The sequence below is a fragment of the Eurosta solidaginis genome, chromosome 3, assembly GCF_040869045.1.
Source record: "Eurosta solidaginis isolate ZX-2024a chromosome 3, ASM4086904v1, whole genome shotgun sequence".
NCBI lineage: Eukaryota > Metazoa > Arthropoda > Insecta > Diptera > Tephritidae > Eurosta > Eurosta solidaginis.
In genome coordinates this window covers 158,236,622-158,255,381 of record NC_090321.1, presented here as the reverse complement: position 1 = coordinate 158,255,381, position 18,760 = coordinate 158,236,622, and the positions used below count along the sequence as shown (strand labels likewise).

Below are 18,760 nucleotides of genomic sequence, written 5' to 3'. Positions count from 1 at the left end.
GTCCTACAGATGGCAATTTCGATAGTTGCACAGATTTTCGAATTTACAAAAAACTTTTTCTATTAATTATAAACAAATAGAGTAATATTTGTTAACAAAAATAGGCCTATGCACTGCGGCTGATCAATACGAATCGGTCTGCATGTAAAAACTATGACTACGAATCACGTATTTCAAAAATATATGAATTTTGAAGCTTCTAGCCGTAAAAAAGGGGCAAAAATTACAGTTTATATGAAGTATATAATACATATACCACCGATCTCAATGATTTTTTCAGACATCAGTATATGCTATACATGTAAGCATTTGGTGAAATGTGAAGCTTCTAGCTGTTAAAATGGGGCCGAAATCGCAAAAAAAAAATATATATACTATATATACCAGGCATGCTTAACCAACGAACCGATATCATTTCGTTAATGGTTCGTTGGTTAAGCATGCCTGATATATACCATCATATATATATTATATATATCACCTATCTCTATGATTTTTTGACACAACAATATATACTATATACGTAAGCAATCGGTGAAATTTGAAGCTTATAGCTGTTAAACTGGGGTAGAAATTGCGAACATTTTCTTATCTGAACAATGGGTTGAATGAGATATATACTACATATACAACCGATATCTATGATTTTTTCAGACAACAATATATGCCATATACGTAAGCATTCGGTGAAATTTGAAGCTTCTAGCTGTTAAAATGGGGCTAAAATTGCGAAAATATATATATATACTTTATATACCACCATATATATACTACATATACCACCGATCTTTATGATTTTTTCAGACAGCAATACATGCTATATACGTAAGCATTCGTTGAAATTTGAAGCCTCTAGCTCTTAAAATAGGGCAGTAATTACGAAAAGTTTCTTATCTGAACAATCGGTGGTGGGGGATATATACTATATATACGACCGATCTCATCAATTTTTTCAGGCAACAATATGTGCAATATACGAAAGTATATGGTGAAGTTTGAAGCTTTAATTTGTTAAATTGAGTAAGATATTACAAAAATCCTCTTTTTCTGAAAAATCTGTTGTATGGAGGATATATGCTATAGGGGTCCGATCCGGCCGGTTCCGACAAATGTCTAATCGGACACCCAAATACACCCGCTCACCAAATTTTATCAAGATATCTCAAAAATTGAGGGACTGGTTTGCATACAAACAGACAGACGGACAGACGGACATGGCTAAATCAACTCAGCTCTTCAACCTGATTATTTCGGTATACTTAATGGTGGATCTATCTATTTTCCTTTAAGGACTCACAATTTTGGGTTTCGTGACGAAATTAATATACCATTTCATTTTTATGAAAGGTATAAAAAGCAGAATTTTGTTTTTAGAATTTTGTACATACAGAATTTCGACACCAACCCCCATATTAATCTTAGAAAATAATAGCGATATTTAACAAAGATATTAGCTTCATTTATGGAAAAACGGTATAACTCTCTAATAAAATTTTGCAGTAGTGAAGCAATGAAATGGTATGAAAATATATTCAATGTCGTAGACCAGAAAGAACTGACATATAAAATAATTGAAGTGGTTTCAAAAACGACTAAGCAGACAGAGAACTCCATTCTTACAAATAGAAAATTTTTTTAAATGATAAAAGTAGTAAAAAAAAAGATTGCTAAAAATAACAAAAGGAAATAACAAATAGTTATAAACACAACTAAATAATAGAATATAATGTATTTAACAATGGTTATTAATGTGTCTACTGTTTTAGTTAATAAAGTATCTAAATCAAAATATTTGATATTCGATCTATGGAATAACGGTATAACTAAAAAAAAAAGAAATCATCCATTTTCTAATAAAATTATGTATATATAAAATTTGTTACTTTTTCTTATCAAAGAATCATACTATCTAAAATCCTACCAAGTAGGATTATTATAAATTTATTTTTACCTGCATTGTTAAGTTTTTTTCACTTTTCTCAAAAGGTTGATTCTTGAGTTATACCGTTATTCCACACATCCCCTCAAATTATTAAAGTTTTTTTCAAGATAGTCAAATACAGGTTTTAAGTCTGTGAGGACCCCAAAGCCCAGGACTTTGTATCCTCACAACATACACATATCCATACATTTTTCTAAAGAACATACATTTTGAAATAACTTGAAATTTATAATAATATTTGAATTTATCACTTATACATTTTATATGAAGCACCAGAAATATACATATGTATACCTTTATGAATTATACCCTAAATACATATATTCTGTTGTACATTGAATTGATAATTATTAAATTAAAGAACAAATTAGACTTGCGCACTTTTGCACGCACGCAAAATATTTACATTTTCGGAAACATAAATTTTAAATATAGGATCACCCTAACATGCATTGAATATTTGGAAGTAAGGTAGATACGCACAAAACATAAAAATGCAGCGGTCAACCAACCCTTTGCAATCTCAAAATCCAATGTACCCAGTTACAAATACAACATACATAATAACTTAAGTGAACGGAGATCAGCAGCAAGTCGTCAAAATAAGCGCCGCTACTAATTGAAATTTCGCTATAAATATTTACGCACTAGCATACAACACACCAACGCACGCCATACAACGGAAGGCAGAAGCATTGGGCAAAGCAAAACACAACATTAGAATCAGGTGACCACAAACAAATATACAAACACACAATATATAAACCAAAGCCTGGAAAGCACGGTATGAGCAAGTACAAAGGCATTGTATTCAATAAGGAGCATTATGGTGCATGGAAATTCATGGGAAGGAAATATTTACCGGAATAACAGTTGTTTTATATTGTTAATACTATTAGTTGAAAGTTGTTATTATAAAATAACCGTTTGCCTGCGTGCAAAAATTAGTATATAAGGGCGACGAGTTCGCATTGAAATGCAGAGATTAGGAGACAGGCATACGAGTCGGTAGGTTTTATCACTACCGACCAAGAGTACACCTGAAGGCTTTTTCACTTCATTTGTACTAAAAGTATACTCGTCTGGAGGCTTTATCACTCCATTCGACCGCAGAGGTTGGCCGAGGGCTTTATCACCTCAGTCACCTCTTACAAAGTAAGGGAATCAGCTAGGAGTATAAATGGAATTTTTATTAAATAAATACTTTTGTAATGTTTTATAAGAATAAACAGGGTTACTCTTTTAGAAGGATCGGTAGGAATTTCTACCGTCAGGAACCCTGGATGGACTGAGGCTAACCCCGGCTAAGTCAAAGGAAAAGTCCGTCACATTTTGGCGCCCGAGCAGGTTAAACAGATCAAATTTTAAGATATACTTTCAGAGCATCAGAAACGAAGAGGGAAACAAGATTCACACACTTCTGGGTTAATACGACGAGGATATAAAGCATAACAATGGTAAAGGTATCGTGGATATACTATCTCACTCGAGAGGATCTGGTAGCCTACAGCACGGAATTTGGGCTAGAGGATGGCGGAACGGTTGACGAACTAAGAAAACGATTGGCGACATTCATCCAAGAGGAGAAGGATAACGAGAACTTACGGGATCGATTCACAGAGTTGGCGATTCGGCATGCACGGTTAACAAATCCACAATCATCAAAGACAAGCAGCGAACTAAATTCACCAAGAAATGATAGGCAGGCAAATGGTGCATCCAATCAATTGGAGGTCGGACAACCACCGGTACATTTTATTCAGCATCCTGGTACGTACGCAACGACAAATTATATTCAACAGCCTGGCACATATGCAACGACCAGGGCCAAAGTAACGAAGTGGAGATTAAAGTACGACGGAGGCAAAGATCCCCTAGGATTCATCGAAAGAGTGGAGGAGCTAGCAGATGGGTATGAAATCAACCGCAACACAATTCCAAAAGCGCTGCCGGAGTTATTGAAGGACAAAGCGTTGGTGTGGTACAGGAATAACAACCGGCATTGGCAGGAGTGGGACGCCTTTAAGAAGGACTTCCTGAAGGTATTTCTAAGCTCCCGATACTTAGAGCAATTGGAAGATGAAATTCGAATGCGCGTACAACGACAAGGTGAGCTATTTAAAGATTATGTCTTAGTATTACAAGGACTCATGCGTCACGCGGGCTACACCGAGGAGCAGAAACTAACCCGCACCTACAGAAACTCGCGCAGAGAATATCAACTATATATAAAGCGAAGCGCGGTCAGCAATCTTGAGGAGCTGGTAAGTTTTGCTCAAGACTATGAAAATATTACTCCTGACAGGGAACCAATGCGACCTAGCACAAGGCCATTCATACCACGGCTTCAAGAAGGTCAGTACCAGTGTCTCCAGGCAGAACAAAGACAGGAGGAGCGAGTAGAAGTCCAACAACAGCAGAGGTCAGAGCCACAACAGGAATATGTAGATACAAGAACGGCCTGCAGACGATGTGGAAGAGGCGGTCACTTTTCATACGGGTGCCGAGGCATAAGAAGAGAATTTTGCTGGACATGTGGTAAGATAGGCGTGCTCACGCGTGATTGTTGTAGCAAGCTACAGGGAAACGACCAGAGACCACATTGGAACCGAGGGATGGGATCTTCGGAGAGATTAGACATGTTCAAATACACAAAGGGCCGCATATTGGTAACAACGTATGTGAACAGAGCAGAAGCGGTAGCAGCGATTAACACGGGAGCGACGAGGAGCTTTATAAGTGATGCAATGGCGAAATGATTAAAAGCTGGCAAATTCAAGGAAGTAAAGACGCGAGTAAGAATGGGCGACGGCAGAGCAAAACAGTCAAAGAAGCGGTAGATGTAGAATTAAGAATGGGTGATAAAGTACAGAGGAACGAGATGCTAATCCTACCGGGACTGGGCGATGAGGTGGTAATTGGCACGGACTATCTGGCGAAGGTAAACTTTGAGATGAGATGTGGTGGTGAAGAAATAACGTTGAGAGTAGACGAACGGAAGCAAGAGGTAGTGACATGTACAACTATGGTCGAAACAAATAGCGAAGATTTCAAGGCACACAACCCAATGGCGGCGATAGCAACTAGCAAGACAGAAGATGCGGTGAGTAAATTTCTGAGCCAAGAATTACAGGTATTTGCAAAGATGTCAGGAGTATCCAACGTGGCCACACACAAAATAGTTATGAGGGACGACCGTCCAATTAAGTAAAGGTACTATCCGAAGAATCCAAAAATGCAAGAAATTATCAACAAGGAAGTCGACGAGCTGATCGAAAAAGGTTGCATCGAACCATCGAATAGCCCGCACAGCGCACCTATAGTTTTGGCAAAGAAGAAGAATGGAAAATGGAGACTCTGCGTAGACTACCGTCAACTAAACGCAAGATCTGTACCAGACGCATACCCTTTACCTCGTATACAACATATCTAGGACAAATTAAGAAGCGCGAGATTTATCAGTAGCTTGGACTTGAAAAATGGATATTGGCAAATCCCTATGGAAGCAAGCAGCAAGCAATACACCGCATTCACAGTACCTGGGCGTGGAATATACCAATGGAGGGTAATACCATTTGGCTTGCACTCAGCCCCAGCAACTTTGCAGAGAGCACTTAATCGTGTCATATGACCAGAATTGGAACCATACGCGTTTGCATATCTTGACGATATTATCATTACAAGCAAAACATTGGAAGAGCACATTGCACATCTAACAGAAGTATTTCGAAGGCTGTATAGAGCGAACCTGAGGATAAACCCGGAAAAATGTGAGTTTTTTAAGAAAAGGTTAAAATATCTAGGTCATGTCGTTAGCGAGGAAGGCATCCATACCGACCCAGACAAGATAGCAGCCATCAAATAACTGGAACCACCGAAGAATATACGAGAATTACGACGTTTTCTAGGAGTCGTGTCATGGTATAGAAGATTCGTGCCGGATTTATCACAAGTCGCACACCCGTTAACATCGATGCTTAAGAAAGGTAGTAAGTGGAGGTGGTCTGAAGAGCAGCAATCAGCATTCGAAGCACTTAAGGCAGCACTGACGCAGGCACCGGTACTCGCTTGTCCAGATTTTTCGAGGAAGTTTAGTTTACAGACGGATGCAAGTGATTTTGGTCTTGGTGCAGTACTTACGCAAGGGTCAGGCGACGAAGAGCGAGTAATAGCATACGCAAGCCGCAGGTTAAACAAGGCAGAGACGAACTACTCATCGACAGAAAAGGAGTGTTTGGCAATAGTTTGGGCAATACGAAAAATGAGGCCGTACGTAGAAGGATACAGGTTTACAGTAATAACAGATCACCTAGCGTTGAAATGGTTGAATGCGATAGAGAGTCCGACTGGTCGGATTGCGAGATGGGCGCTGGAACTACAGCAATACTCATTTGACGTACAGTATCGAAAAGGAAAGTTGAACGTTGTGGCAGATGCATTATCAAAGCAACCGATGGACGAGCAGTTGGGTACGTTGACGATGGATGACGAAAAAGCCGAGTGTAAGTGGCTTAAAGCAAAGATGGAAGATGTAAGAAAGGCCACGGAGAAATTCTCAGAGTACGTTATCGAGGATGGAAAGTTGTACAGACGAATAGGAAGTCAGGTGGATGGCGAAGATGCAGTGCCATGGAAGCTATGTGTGCCGACTCCACAGAGACGAAGAGTGCTAGAGGAGACTCACGACACACCGAGCGCAGGGCATATGGGCATCCGAAAATCAATAGCAAGAGCAACACGTTATTACTGGCCAGGAATGTTCAGGGATATAAGGAAGTACGTACAGCAGTGTCACACATGTCAAATATACAAACTGAGTCAACAGCCAGCCGCGGGTAAGATGCTAACGAAAATTTCAGAGGAGCCTTGGGCAACAGTCTGTGCAGACTTTGTTGGTCCAATGCCACGATCGAAGCATGGCAACACGATGGCATTAGTCTTTCTAGACAAACTTTCAAAATGGGTAGAGGTAGTACCAATCAGAACGACAGAATGTTTAATAAGAGGATTTCGAGAGAGGATCTTGTCACGGTTCGGCGTCCCAAAAGTATTTATTACGGACAACGGAGCACAGTTTATCAGCAGACGTTTTAAGAGATTTTTAGAGGAACTTGGCGTGAAACACCAATTAACGGCACCGTACACACCGCAGGAGAACCCGACAGAGAGGGCAAACAGGAACATCAAGAGGATGATAGCACAATTTACGGGAAAAGAGCAGAAGACATGGGATGAGTTGTTACCAGAGATAACGCTGGCATTGAATACAAGTGTATGTGAATCGACAGGTTACAGTCCAGCATACATAGTACAAGGGAGGGAACCGAGAATCCCCAACAGCCTTTACGATGAGCAGACATATGGTACAGGTGAGAAATTAGCGAACCCAGGAGAGAAGTCAACGAGGATGAAAGAAATATTCGAGATGGTACGACGGAAGCAAGAGAGAGCATCCATGGAGCAATCGAAATATTACAATTTAAGAAGAAAGCAATGGCGACCGGCGATAGGCGACCTAGTGCTGGTAAAGTAACATCAGCTGTCAAAAGCGGCAGATAACTTTGCAGCCAAACTAGCGCCCAGGTACAGTGGACCTCACCGGGTAACGAACTTTGTGTCACCAGTGATCTTAGAGCTAGACAAAGTCATCAGAGGAAGGAGGAGGACAGCCCACCTAAGTGAGCTGAAAGCATACCACGCAGCCGACGCCACCGACAACAACGAATCTAGGAGGCAAAGTCATAAGCAGAAATACAAGAAGGACGCTAGTGAAGATCAAACCGCGTCAACATCGTCAAATCGAACAGCAAACTACAATCCCGAGGTACAACAACAGAGAAAGAAAAGCGAGGTAGCCGTTTGCAGTACGCTCATACGAGTCAGCGAAGAGACCGAGAGACAACACGGAGAGAACCAAGGTACAAGTCAACAGCTGATGTCATACAGAGACGGTGAAGTACAAAACATTGCGGAGAATCAGGTACGAATATTTCCAGAAAATAAATTACAGATCGCCAGAGAACCGGCGCATGGATCAAGATTACATCTGGGAAGGCAGTTCGCGATGGCAGCCTTAAACGAACACACACCCCGAGACAACTGCGGAACTACAGACTATTTTGTAAGATTCTACTTTAATCCGGATGAAATCGGTAGTAACGGACACGCCCAACCGAGACAGTGTCAAATCATACACGAAGAAATTTCATATCAAGAAGTACCCGGAAGTCGAATCAACCACTAAAAGCTCGGTAAACTCTAACCACAATTACATAGATATCCCATAAATATACTCTTTAACTATGCGCATGATATAACACGTTCCTTTCTAAAATCCATCATACACGGTGGGAACACCCTAAGGAAAATCCACCAGTTTTTCATTTATTTTATAGACTGGCATCACACATACCGCCGACGGGAAGGCCAGCGAGGTCAACGGCAGCCTCAACCAACGACGACAGCAGAATATTAAGCCGTAAGGTCAGCGGGGTCAACGGCAGCCTCAACGACAAACACAGCGACATATTGAGCCTGATGGCCAGCGACGGCACCGACGACGAAGCAGCATGGGCGAATACAACTTCCGCGTACGGATCACGCGCACCGACCTGGTGACGGTGGGTCTCATTGCGGCAGGTGAGGGGGGAGTGTGAGGACCCCAAAGCCGAGGACTTTGTATCCTCACAACATACACATATCCATACATTTTTCTAAAGAATATACATTTTGAAATAACTTGAAATTTATAATAATATTTGAATTTATCACTTATACATTTTATATGAATCACCAGAAATATACATATGTATACCTTTATGAATTACCCTAAATACATATATTCTGTTGTACATTGAATTGATAATTATTAAATTAAAGAACAAATTAGACGTGCGCACTTTTGCACGCACGCAAAATATTTACATTTTCGCAAACATAAATTTTAAATATAGGATCACCCTAACATGCATTGAATATTTGGAAGTAAGGTAGATACGCACAAAACATAAAAATGCAGCGGTCAACCAACCCTTTGCAATCTCAAAATCCAATGTACCCTGTTACAAATACAACATACATAATAACTTAAGTGAACGGAGATCAGCAGCAAGTCGTCAAAATAAGCGCCGCTACTAATTGAAATTTCGCTATACATATTTACGCACTATCATACAACACACCAACGCACGCCATACAACGGAAGGCAGAAGCATTGGGCAAAGCAAAACACAACATTAGAATCAGGTGACCACAAACAAATATACAAACACACAATATATAAACCAAAGCCTGGAAAGCACGGTATGAGCAAGTACAAAGGCATTGTATTTAATAAGGAGCATTATGGTGCATGGAAATTCATGGGAAGGAAATATTTACCGGAATAACAGTTGTTTTATATTGTTAATACTATGAAAGTTGTTATTATAAAATTAGTATATAAGGGCGACGAGTTCGCATTGATATGCAGAGATTAGGAGACAGGCATACGAGTCGGTAGGTTTTATCACTACCGACCAAGAGTACACCTGAAGGCTTTTTCACTTCATTTGTACTAAAAGTATACTCGTCTGGAGGCTTTATCACTCCATTCGACCGCAGAGGTTGGCCGAGGGCTTTATCACCTCAGTCACCTCTTACAAAGTAAGGGAATCAGCTAGGAGTAGAAATGGAATTTTTATTAAATAAATACTTTTGTAATGTTTTATAAGAATAAACAAGGTTACTCTTTTAGAAGGATCGGTAGGAATTTCTACCGTCAGGAACCCCGGATAGACTAAGGCTAACCCCGGCTAAGTCAAAGGAAAAGTCCGTCACAAGTCAACCTTACTAAGTTGATCATATAAAATTTTAGCAGTGTAGCCTTATAAATGACGGAAATATCTCGTGGAGTATATCACAGAATTATTTTTAATCTTGAAATAATATTTAATTTGTGCAGGAGTATAAGTCGTGGTCAAAATAAGTAGTGCGTTGACTTTCATTACAATACAGGTATTACAAAGAACGTGTGATGATGACCCCTATCTAACATAAACTTATAATAAACTGCTAAAATAAACTTATTTTTTAGTTGAGACCACCAAATTTTTCGGTTAAATTAGGTAGGATATAAAACAAATGGCTAGGCGCTACCACCGATAAAGTCGGGGATTCAAGGGGTTGATAAGCGCAATACAAAGCTTTATAGCTTCAAAGCTTCCGCAACCCAATTGTCACCCTCACCCACGCGGAGGGAATCCTGTTACAAATATCAACGTATCATACACATATTTAGCAGACGAGGCTCTGGCGACCCCAAGTTCCTCATGGAACTAGGGGGTGGGCGGGATGGCCTAGAAGGTTTAATGTGGTCATATAAATCGTTCCCGAGATGGTCGGGCTAGTACCTTAAAGGTGATTTATTACCGGAACCGACCGGATCTATATCCGGCAAAGGACCATCAACATCGATAAGACTTCCCAAAACCTTCGGAGAGTGTCTTTGTCGTTAATACAACAACAACAACCGATTAAGTCGATAGTGGCTACCGAAAAAATCTTATTTTTTAATGATAACACGACTCTACAAAAAAAATTTTGTGTTCTTTGTACCAAAGTTTATTTCATGATTTTCTGTTTTATTATAAACAAAAACGAAAAGAAAATACCTTTTTTCGTATAAAGTTTACTTTCGTAATAATTATAGTAAAAATACTCATGGCGACAGAGTGATAACTAAACAACGATCAGGTGTTTTGTACAAATCTAGAATAACCTAAAATGTCGACGCGAAAGTGTAAATATGAAGCTGATGCTGATGTTATATATGTGGGAAATTTATTGAAGTTCGAGATATAGAATATGAATTAAATACATCCCTCATCCTCTGTGGAGCCTACGAAGCATATTTTGGCTATCCTGTTTGGAATCAAGACAAGACATGGGTTTCACGTGTTGCTTGTAGTTATTGCAAAATATGTTTGGAAGGTAAGCAAATTTTATTTAAATAGTAAATTAAATAAAGTAGACATATTGGTTTCTCTTTATATATTTTAGGTTGGTATCGAGGTGAGAAAAGATCTATGAAATTTGCACCACCAAGAAGACCACGTTAAAGACTGCTACTTTTGCCTTGTGAATCCGAGTAAAAGACGTAGAGGTAAAAATACAAAACCTATCGAATATCTTGAATCTTCTTCTGCTCCAGTCGCACACGATCTGACGCAACCAGTACCAGAGCCACCGAAAAAATTATAGCAGAGTAGTGGCTCATCTCTTAGTTCCTATAAAAGCAATGCCGATAAGGAGTTTTTACAGACACCAGAACAACCAAAACATTCAACACTACTGAGGATTTAAATGATTTGATTAGAGATTTAAATTGACCAAAAAGTAAAGCAGAGCTGTAAGGCTCTTCTTCGAACAACGTTATCAATGCCAATATAATGAAAACATGATGGGAGACTATATTTGGGGTTTATTTATTGAGGGATAGTACCTATGAACTTAAAAGAAGTAAAATGTACACTTTTAAATCATTTTCCATTTTTTTGTAAGTTATTTCGATATTAAAACTAAATAAAAATATTTATTTGAATTGTTTCATTTTCAAGTAAAGATTAAAACCATAGATTTTGAAAAATTTCGTTCAAGCGGTTTCCTAAATAGGAAAGCAAACTTGTTCATGCCATATATTTTTTTCGTCAAACTACGACCTAAAGAATTGAAATGAATGCTTTGAAGTCAACGTCAAATATTGTGTTGACCCGTGTAATTATTGTCTATCTATCTGCGCAGCTATGGCAGGTTGTATGAAATATTTTTTACTTGCTATTCCAAAAACAAAATTCAATTTTTCAATTATAGAAAAATTAAAAAAAAAACAATAATAATTATTAAAAGTTATTGTTCTAGCCTTGAGCTCGTATGGAACCTTGTATACAAAAATTTATATATGTAAAGTGAATAAGTAGATTTTACATACATACTACGTGACCCCCAGCGGGTTAGCGGGCCTAGAATGTGCCCGCGGCAGGTATGGCTGTCGTAAGAGGCGACTAAAATACCAAACTGATTCAAAGGGTTGTGTAACGCAACCCTTTCAAGGGGTTGCCAGCGTAATTTATAGCATCTCCAACACAATTGCCATCCTCAACTACCCGTAGCGAATTCTGTTTCTTTAGCAGTCGAGGCTCTGCCGACCCCAAGTTCCTCATCAACTAGGGGGTGGGAGGGCGGTATGGCCAAGAAGGTTCCATGTTGTCACACTGAAAGAAAAAGACTGGTAAAATCAACCGAAATACGGGTCAATTCAACCGAAATTTCTGTTAATTTTTATCCATCGCAACGAGATGTTGAATCAACTGCGCACAAATCGTTGATTCGTAATTGACCGTTTTAGTAGTCAAATGAAAAAAAAAAAAGTTGTTGCGACAGCTTTGTACGAAAGTACCTATGTTGCCATATAAATAAATAAATTTAAGGCGCGATAACCTCCGAAGAGATCTAAGGCCGAGCTTCTCTTCCAATTTGCGTCGTGCTCCTCTTGATTTTCCCTACAAATTGGCCGGACGGGACCTATATGTTTTATGCCGACTCCGAACGGCATCTGCGAGGCAGATGAGTTTTCACTGAAAGCTTTTCATGGCAGAAATACACTCGGAGCGCTTGCCAAACACTGCCGAGGTGCGACCCCGCTTAGAACAATTTTTTTCCAATTGAAAAACCGTATTTCTAAAATTTTGATGTTGCTTTGCCCGAGGTGCGAACCCAGGGCATACGGTGTGGCGGGCGGAGCACGCTACCATCACACCATGGTGGCACTTACTAACCGAACGTCAATTGGGCTTGCATCAAATATGCTGGCACACATTAAACATTATACACTTTATTATTTTGTTTTATCAAACGCACTTTCACCAAATTTTATATTTTATAATTTATTTAATTTATAGTTTTGAACTTCGGTTTGCAAATAGAAATTAAAACAGTAGTAAAAAAACTGATTCTCAATTCTTTCGGTTGCAGCTCAGCTCATTCTCAATTTCTTCTCTCGCATGTAGTTGTCACACTTGATTGTTTCGAACAAAACTTGTATAAATGTTTGATATAACGTTTTAAATAAAGAACTTGTAAGTTATGGAAAAGTAAAGAATCAAATCGCTAGAAGGTAATTCACCACTGGAGTAACTTTACATGTAATTCGGCATGTTTAGTTTTCGTAACACTTTAAGTTGAAGCGATTCCAAAACAACTCAAACTTTTATGTTGTCGGAAATATCAACATTAAAAAAGGATGTTTTTTATTATCTTATTAAATTCGTTCACGTGAGTGAAAATTCGTAAAAACTTGAACAAAATGTTACTAACTTTTTTTTAAACAAGTGGCACGATCGTCATAAGTACAAAGTAGAGAGTGCAAAATTCTCTTTGAAATTTGCTCATGTATTGACTGTTGATCGCTGTTGAAATGACCAGTGAGATCAGTTGTGTTAACAGAAGAACCAGTTAGATTGACCAGGAATCTGTCAATTTTGCAGAATTTTGTTAACTTAAGAGTGACAATTTCTCTTCTGTTGAAATGACTAAACTAATTTGTTCGTTTGACAAAGAACTCGGTCGAATTAACCGTAATTCGATCAATTTCACCGAATCTCCGTTAAATCAAGAACAACAGAACCGATTTTTTGATTTTGCTAACACCATTTTTTCAGTGTATATTAAATCGCTCCAGAGATGGTCGGGCTAGTATCTAAATGGTGCTTGTGACCGGAACGTACCGTATCTGCATCCGGCAAAGGACCATCAACATCGATAACACTCTCCAAAACCTTACAACAACAACATAGATACGTGTATGTATATTCTGTGTAGGAAAACGTAAATATATATATGCATCTGTCCTTAAGTATTACTTAGAATCACGGAAGGTGTAAAGAGAAATAGGATGACCGTTGGATGGAGTGTTCGGGAAATCAGTTCTCCGGAATATTTATTAGAATTTCTATGTTGTCAACGGCGTGTATCGAAGGAGGTTTAATGATGAGCTGTGTGTGTTTCCGGCAGACATAGTCCAATGAAAGAGGATACCTTCATTGTGTTGGTAGATGAAGTACGCCTCGATTCCCTTTAGTGCTCCCAATTGTGGTTAATTATCGCTGAGCAAGGATGACTTGATACGCCCCCACTAAAACCGCACAGGGAGTAAAGCGCCAATTAATGATGATGATTTGCGATTTAATGCAAAAACCACGCGTTTTTATTCATAACACTGAATTTATTAATTCAACGAAACATCAAAGTAACGAGATTCAAATTACATCCAACTTTTAATCGATACAAGCTTTTTTAGTTAAAATTGTGTCAGCTTTTTTAAGCCTATTCCAAGTAAAATCACACTAGCGTGCAGATTTATTATAAGGAACCTTATTCCGCTGTTGTAAAACGCACCCAGTACCTAGGAATATTGCATCGAACTCTTCAGCTTCCTTGCGTTTATTTTGCGCTTCTTGTCTCACATGATTAATATAATGTTTTTCCCAGACGACCTGTTGTATCTAAAATGTGAAAAAGTTGTTAAATACAAAGCAGAAATCTATGGTTCAAGCTCTATAAGTTTTTTTATAGTTGAAGAGTTGCGTGCAGAAAAGGAACTTCTTTACGGGACTTAAATTACGTTTTCAGATATTCGTGTTTGAAACATTTTAAGGGATATGCATTTTTGTTGATGGAAAGTTTTTTTCAAAACTTTTTTTTTCAGAATTTCTGCAAATAGTCTAGCATCATTGTATTTGCTAACTGGTGTAGTATTTTTACACAAAACGCCAAAAAATGATACGGCTGTGCATTTGCTACGTCAGCTAATACGCAACATCAAAACCCATAGTTTAATTACAAGTTCCTAGTAAATGAGACAAAGTGCCCAGGCTTGAATTAATACTCGTTTTCAAAATCTACTTAAGACATTATAGCAGTTAAGAAAGAACACACATATATCCAAAAAATTACATTTATCGGACAACGAGATTTAAAGTTAAGATATATACTCGCTTGCAATTAATTCTACATTTGTTGCGTTTTGGTTTGGAACTCCTCATATAATCTTCTCAATATAATATAAGTAACATCCGCTTTCCTAATAAATAATAATTTAAAAAAAACTAAACAACCACGCTTTTATAGCTAATCGAACTAAAATTTTGAAAATAATTTTTAGTCAAACACATATATGTAATACTCCTATATTGCTAATAGAAAATGCTCGCAAGGTGTTTTGAATTCGAAATCAAAACAAGACAGCCTATAAAATATTTGTGATTGTAGCAGCAAATGTGTGACAAGAAAAAAATTAAATTTATGTACATTCGATTATTGAATACAAGAACAAAAACGTTTAAACAGCAATATATCGGCACTCTGATGTTTGGGAATGTACCTAGCCTTTTGTAGCAATATAGGAGTATTACATATATGGTCACACATAGTTTACCTATGTTACGGTAGTAGAAAGTGAAATAATTTACTAAAGGTAATTTCGTTAGCTTAATGTGAAAATGTGCTAAGTCAAATTTTTTTTGAAAAATTGTATTTTAATGCAGTTTTAAAACTGAATTCAAAATACATCGATCACAAAAAAAAAATATTTAAATTTTTCATTTTTACGTGTTGTGGGCAATGATATGTAAATGTGCTAAGTCGTCAGCTGTTAAAAAAAAAATGTGCTAAGTCAACCTTACAATAATATCAATCTGAATTACTAGTCATTTCTTTGTGTGTGCATTTTATTTATTTATTTAATTCATTCAGTCTAAAAGTTCATGCTTTGTTGTTGTTATTGTATTAACGATAAAAACACTCCCCGAAGGCTTTGGGGAGTGTTACCGATGTTGACGGCCCTTTGCCGGATATAGATCCAGTACGTTCCGGTAACGAAGCACTATTAAGGTACTACTAGCTCGACCATCTCGGGAACGATTTATGTGATCACATTAAACCTTCTAGGCCATCCCGCCATGCCCACCCCCTAGTTCCATGAGGAAGTTGGGGTCGCCAGAGCCTCGGCTGTCAAAGAAACAGGATTCGCAACGGTCAGGTGAGTTGACAATTAGGTTGGAGAAGCTATATATTGTGCTGGAAACCCCTTGAGAGGGTTGCGAACACAACCCCTTGAAATTGGATTCACCCAATTGAGACATGCCTTTGGTGCTTGATAAATGTTTTGCGCTGACCATAATCCTCTTCAATTCTTACATGTCGATAACTACATGCTTTCTTACAGACTAGTTAAAAATAGAAAACAATTCAAGCTTAAACTTATATAAGCTGTTATTAAAATTAATAACACTACTGAATAGATTTGCTAGATGCATAGTCCTAGTTATAGGTTCATTCATAGCATAATTCGTTTTATGAGTTATTTCGATAAATAATCTATTATGTCGAAGATCACGCATTGGAATACTTGGAATTAACAAAGTAGATAAATCAGAGCAATTCGTGCTAAAGTTTATTACATTATAGGCAAGCATGAGTGAGATAAAAGTTCTTCTGTTATGCAAAGCCTGAAGACCAAGCAACTTTGCGCCTGCTGGTATGTTATGGGAGCCCGTCTGGCCAGTGAAGCATACGTAAAGCAATATTTGTAAACATTTTTTGAACTTCCTCAATTTTATAGGAGTTAGATTAATAGAAAGGGTGCCATATTATTGAGCAATATTCAAGACCACTTTTGACCAAGGATATATAAAGTGCCTTTAACGTCATAGGGTCCTTAAAGTCACTGGTGTTACGTCTACTGAACCCAACATTTGCAACAAATTTTTATACAACGAAATCAATGTGACTAGAAAAAGAGGTTTGGAGTTAAAAATTACACCCAAGTATTTACTCTCTTCACAACAATTAAGAGATTTAGCATTTAGTTTGTAAATAAAGTATGTGGCAGTTGTCTTTATGGAATAAGACACGACACAGCATTTGTTTGAATTTAAAAATAAGTTATTGTCTACACACCATCCGGCAAAAGAGTCCAGATCAGAACCGTTAGAAATAAAATAAATAAATGAATGTAAGGCGCGATAACCTCCGAAGAGATTTTAGGCCGAGCTTCTCTTCCAATTTACGTCGTGCTCTTTTTTTTTAATTTTTCCTACAAATTGGCGGGACGGGACCTACTTCTTTTATGACGACTCCGAACGGCATTTGCGAGGCAGATGAGTTTTCACTGCGAGCTTTTCATGGCAGAAATACACTCGGAGTGCTTGTCAAACACTGCCGAGGGGCGACCCCGCTTAGAAAAATTTTCTTCTAATTGAAAAACCTTATTTCTAAAATTTTGATGTTCCTTTGCCCGAGGTGTGAACCCAGGGCATTCGGTGTGGTAGGCGGAGCACGCTGCCATCACACCACGGTGGCGGACAAAAGTTAGAAATAGTTTGACAAATAAATAGTATTTTTTGTGAAATACATATATAGTTTGAATGTTATATTTCAATCATTAAAGGTGGGGAAACATATTGAGTAAAAAGTGCTGTCAGGAGAAAAAATTTTTTTTGAGTGAGGAAATTGTGCTAAGTCATAAAATAGCTGCTGGGTTAGCATACATGATTTTTATTTATCATTTTCAAAGCTTCTACACTCAAAAGTATAGCAACTAAGGTATCCTCATTCACAGTTTTGAAAAAAAAAGTTTATTTCAAAAATTATTCAGTTTTTTTCGTCTACTGTAAAATTCGTAAAAAGTGGCTTGGCACATTTTCACATTAAGCTAACGATTTACTCAAAATAAAATTGCTTATAATAAAATTTAAGTTATAATTTAAATTTTATTTTGAATAAATTAGGTTGAAGTGGCTACCCGAGGGCACACCTAGGTCAGTGATATTAGGCCCTTTGTGATACCACGAAAATACACCATTGCCTTTCCTCTTCGAACAATTTTGAGGACATGATAAAAGCTACCAGGTCCTTGAGACATGCTCCAATTCCTGGCTCGTATTAACTAGAAATGGAGCACCCAGAAAGCGCTTCCGTGCGCCACTTAGTGCCAGGCAGTTGCAGATGAGGTGAACCACCGTTTCCTGCACCTACTGCTCTTTACAACTCCTGCAGCATCGACTATAAGGCGCTGCTAACGTTTCTGCATGCCTACCCATAAGGCAATGCCCAGTTAGTGCCCCTACAAGGGTGGAAATTGTATCTCTACTTTGGTTATACACGTGGCGAGATATTTTTGATCTTTCGTCGGCTTGACGGTGGATGTGCTCTTTTAGCACTAGCTTGCATGTGGCAAAGGGCATACCTAAGTGTTCTTGGCCAGGAAGAATCTGCCTGGTTGTTCCTGCCTAGCGAGTTCATCTGCAATGCAGTTTCCCTCGATGCCCCTATGTCCAGTGACCCATTTGAGGTGTACACGGTTCTGTTAAGCCATCTCTTGAAGAGGTCGGCGACAGTTTAGTGTTAGTTCAGAATTGCACGAGAAGGAGCCAACAGATTTTATGGCAGCCTGGTTATCGCGGAAAATAAAGATTTATTTGCCGGCATTATGTGTCCCTGGAAGTGGGAATGGGAATATAAAGATTAGCGGGAGTAGGAGTGAGTGTGGGAGTAGAAACGGGACTCGGGGAGGGTGGAAGTGGGATTGCGGAGTGGGGGTAGAGGTAGGAGTGGGAGGAAGACAGAAGATATAAGGGATGGGCAAGAATTATAAAAAATATTAAAGATAGAGCAGAAGATAATGGGAGAGATAGTGAAGAAGCGGGGCTCAATTTTTACATTATGGGTATCAAATTGAACCTGTTGATGTGTGCTTTAGTACAGAGTAATTTTCATACCTAT

The 18,760-nt window shown here is 38.4% G+C and overlaps 2 protein-coding genes across 8 annotated transcripts in view; both read right to left on the bottom strand.

Annotated features, from left to right (window-relative positions):
* LOC137244470 (cilia- and flagella-associated protein 53-like) overlaps positions 1-18,760 on the bottom strand; it is a 131,460-nt gene that overhangs the window by 33,501 nt on the left and 79,199 nt on the right. The gene's annotated exons all lie outside the window — the stretch shown is intronic.
* Positions 13,898-18,760, bottom strand: part of LOC137244464 (zinc finger protein hangover-like) — a 242,577-nt gene continuing 237,714 nt past the window's right edge. For all 7 annotated transcript variants that reach the window (XM_067773465.1, XM_067773472.1, XM_067773469.1 and 4 more), the window contains one exon: positions 13,898-14,481. In XM_067773465.1, the coding sequence (XP_067629566.1) occupies positions 14,323-14,481 (159 nt within the window). In that variant the 3' untranslated portion in view covers positions 13,898-14,322. The remainder of the gene's footprint in view (positions 14,482-18,760) is intronic.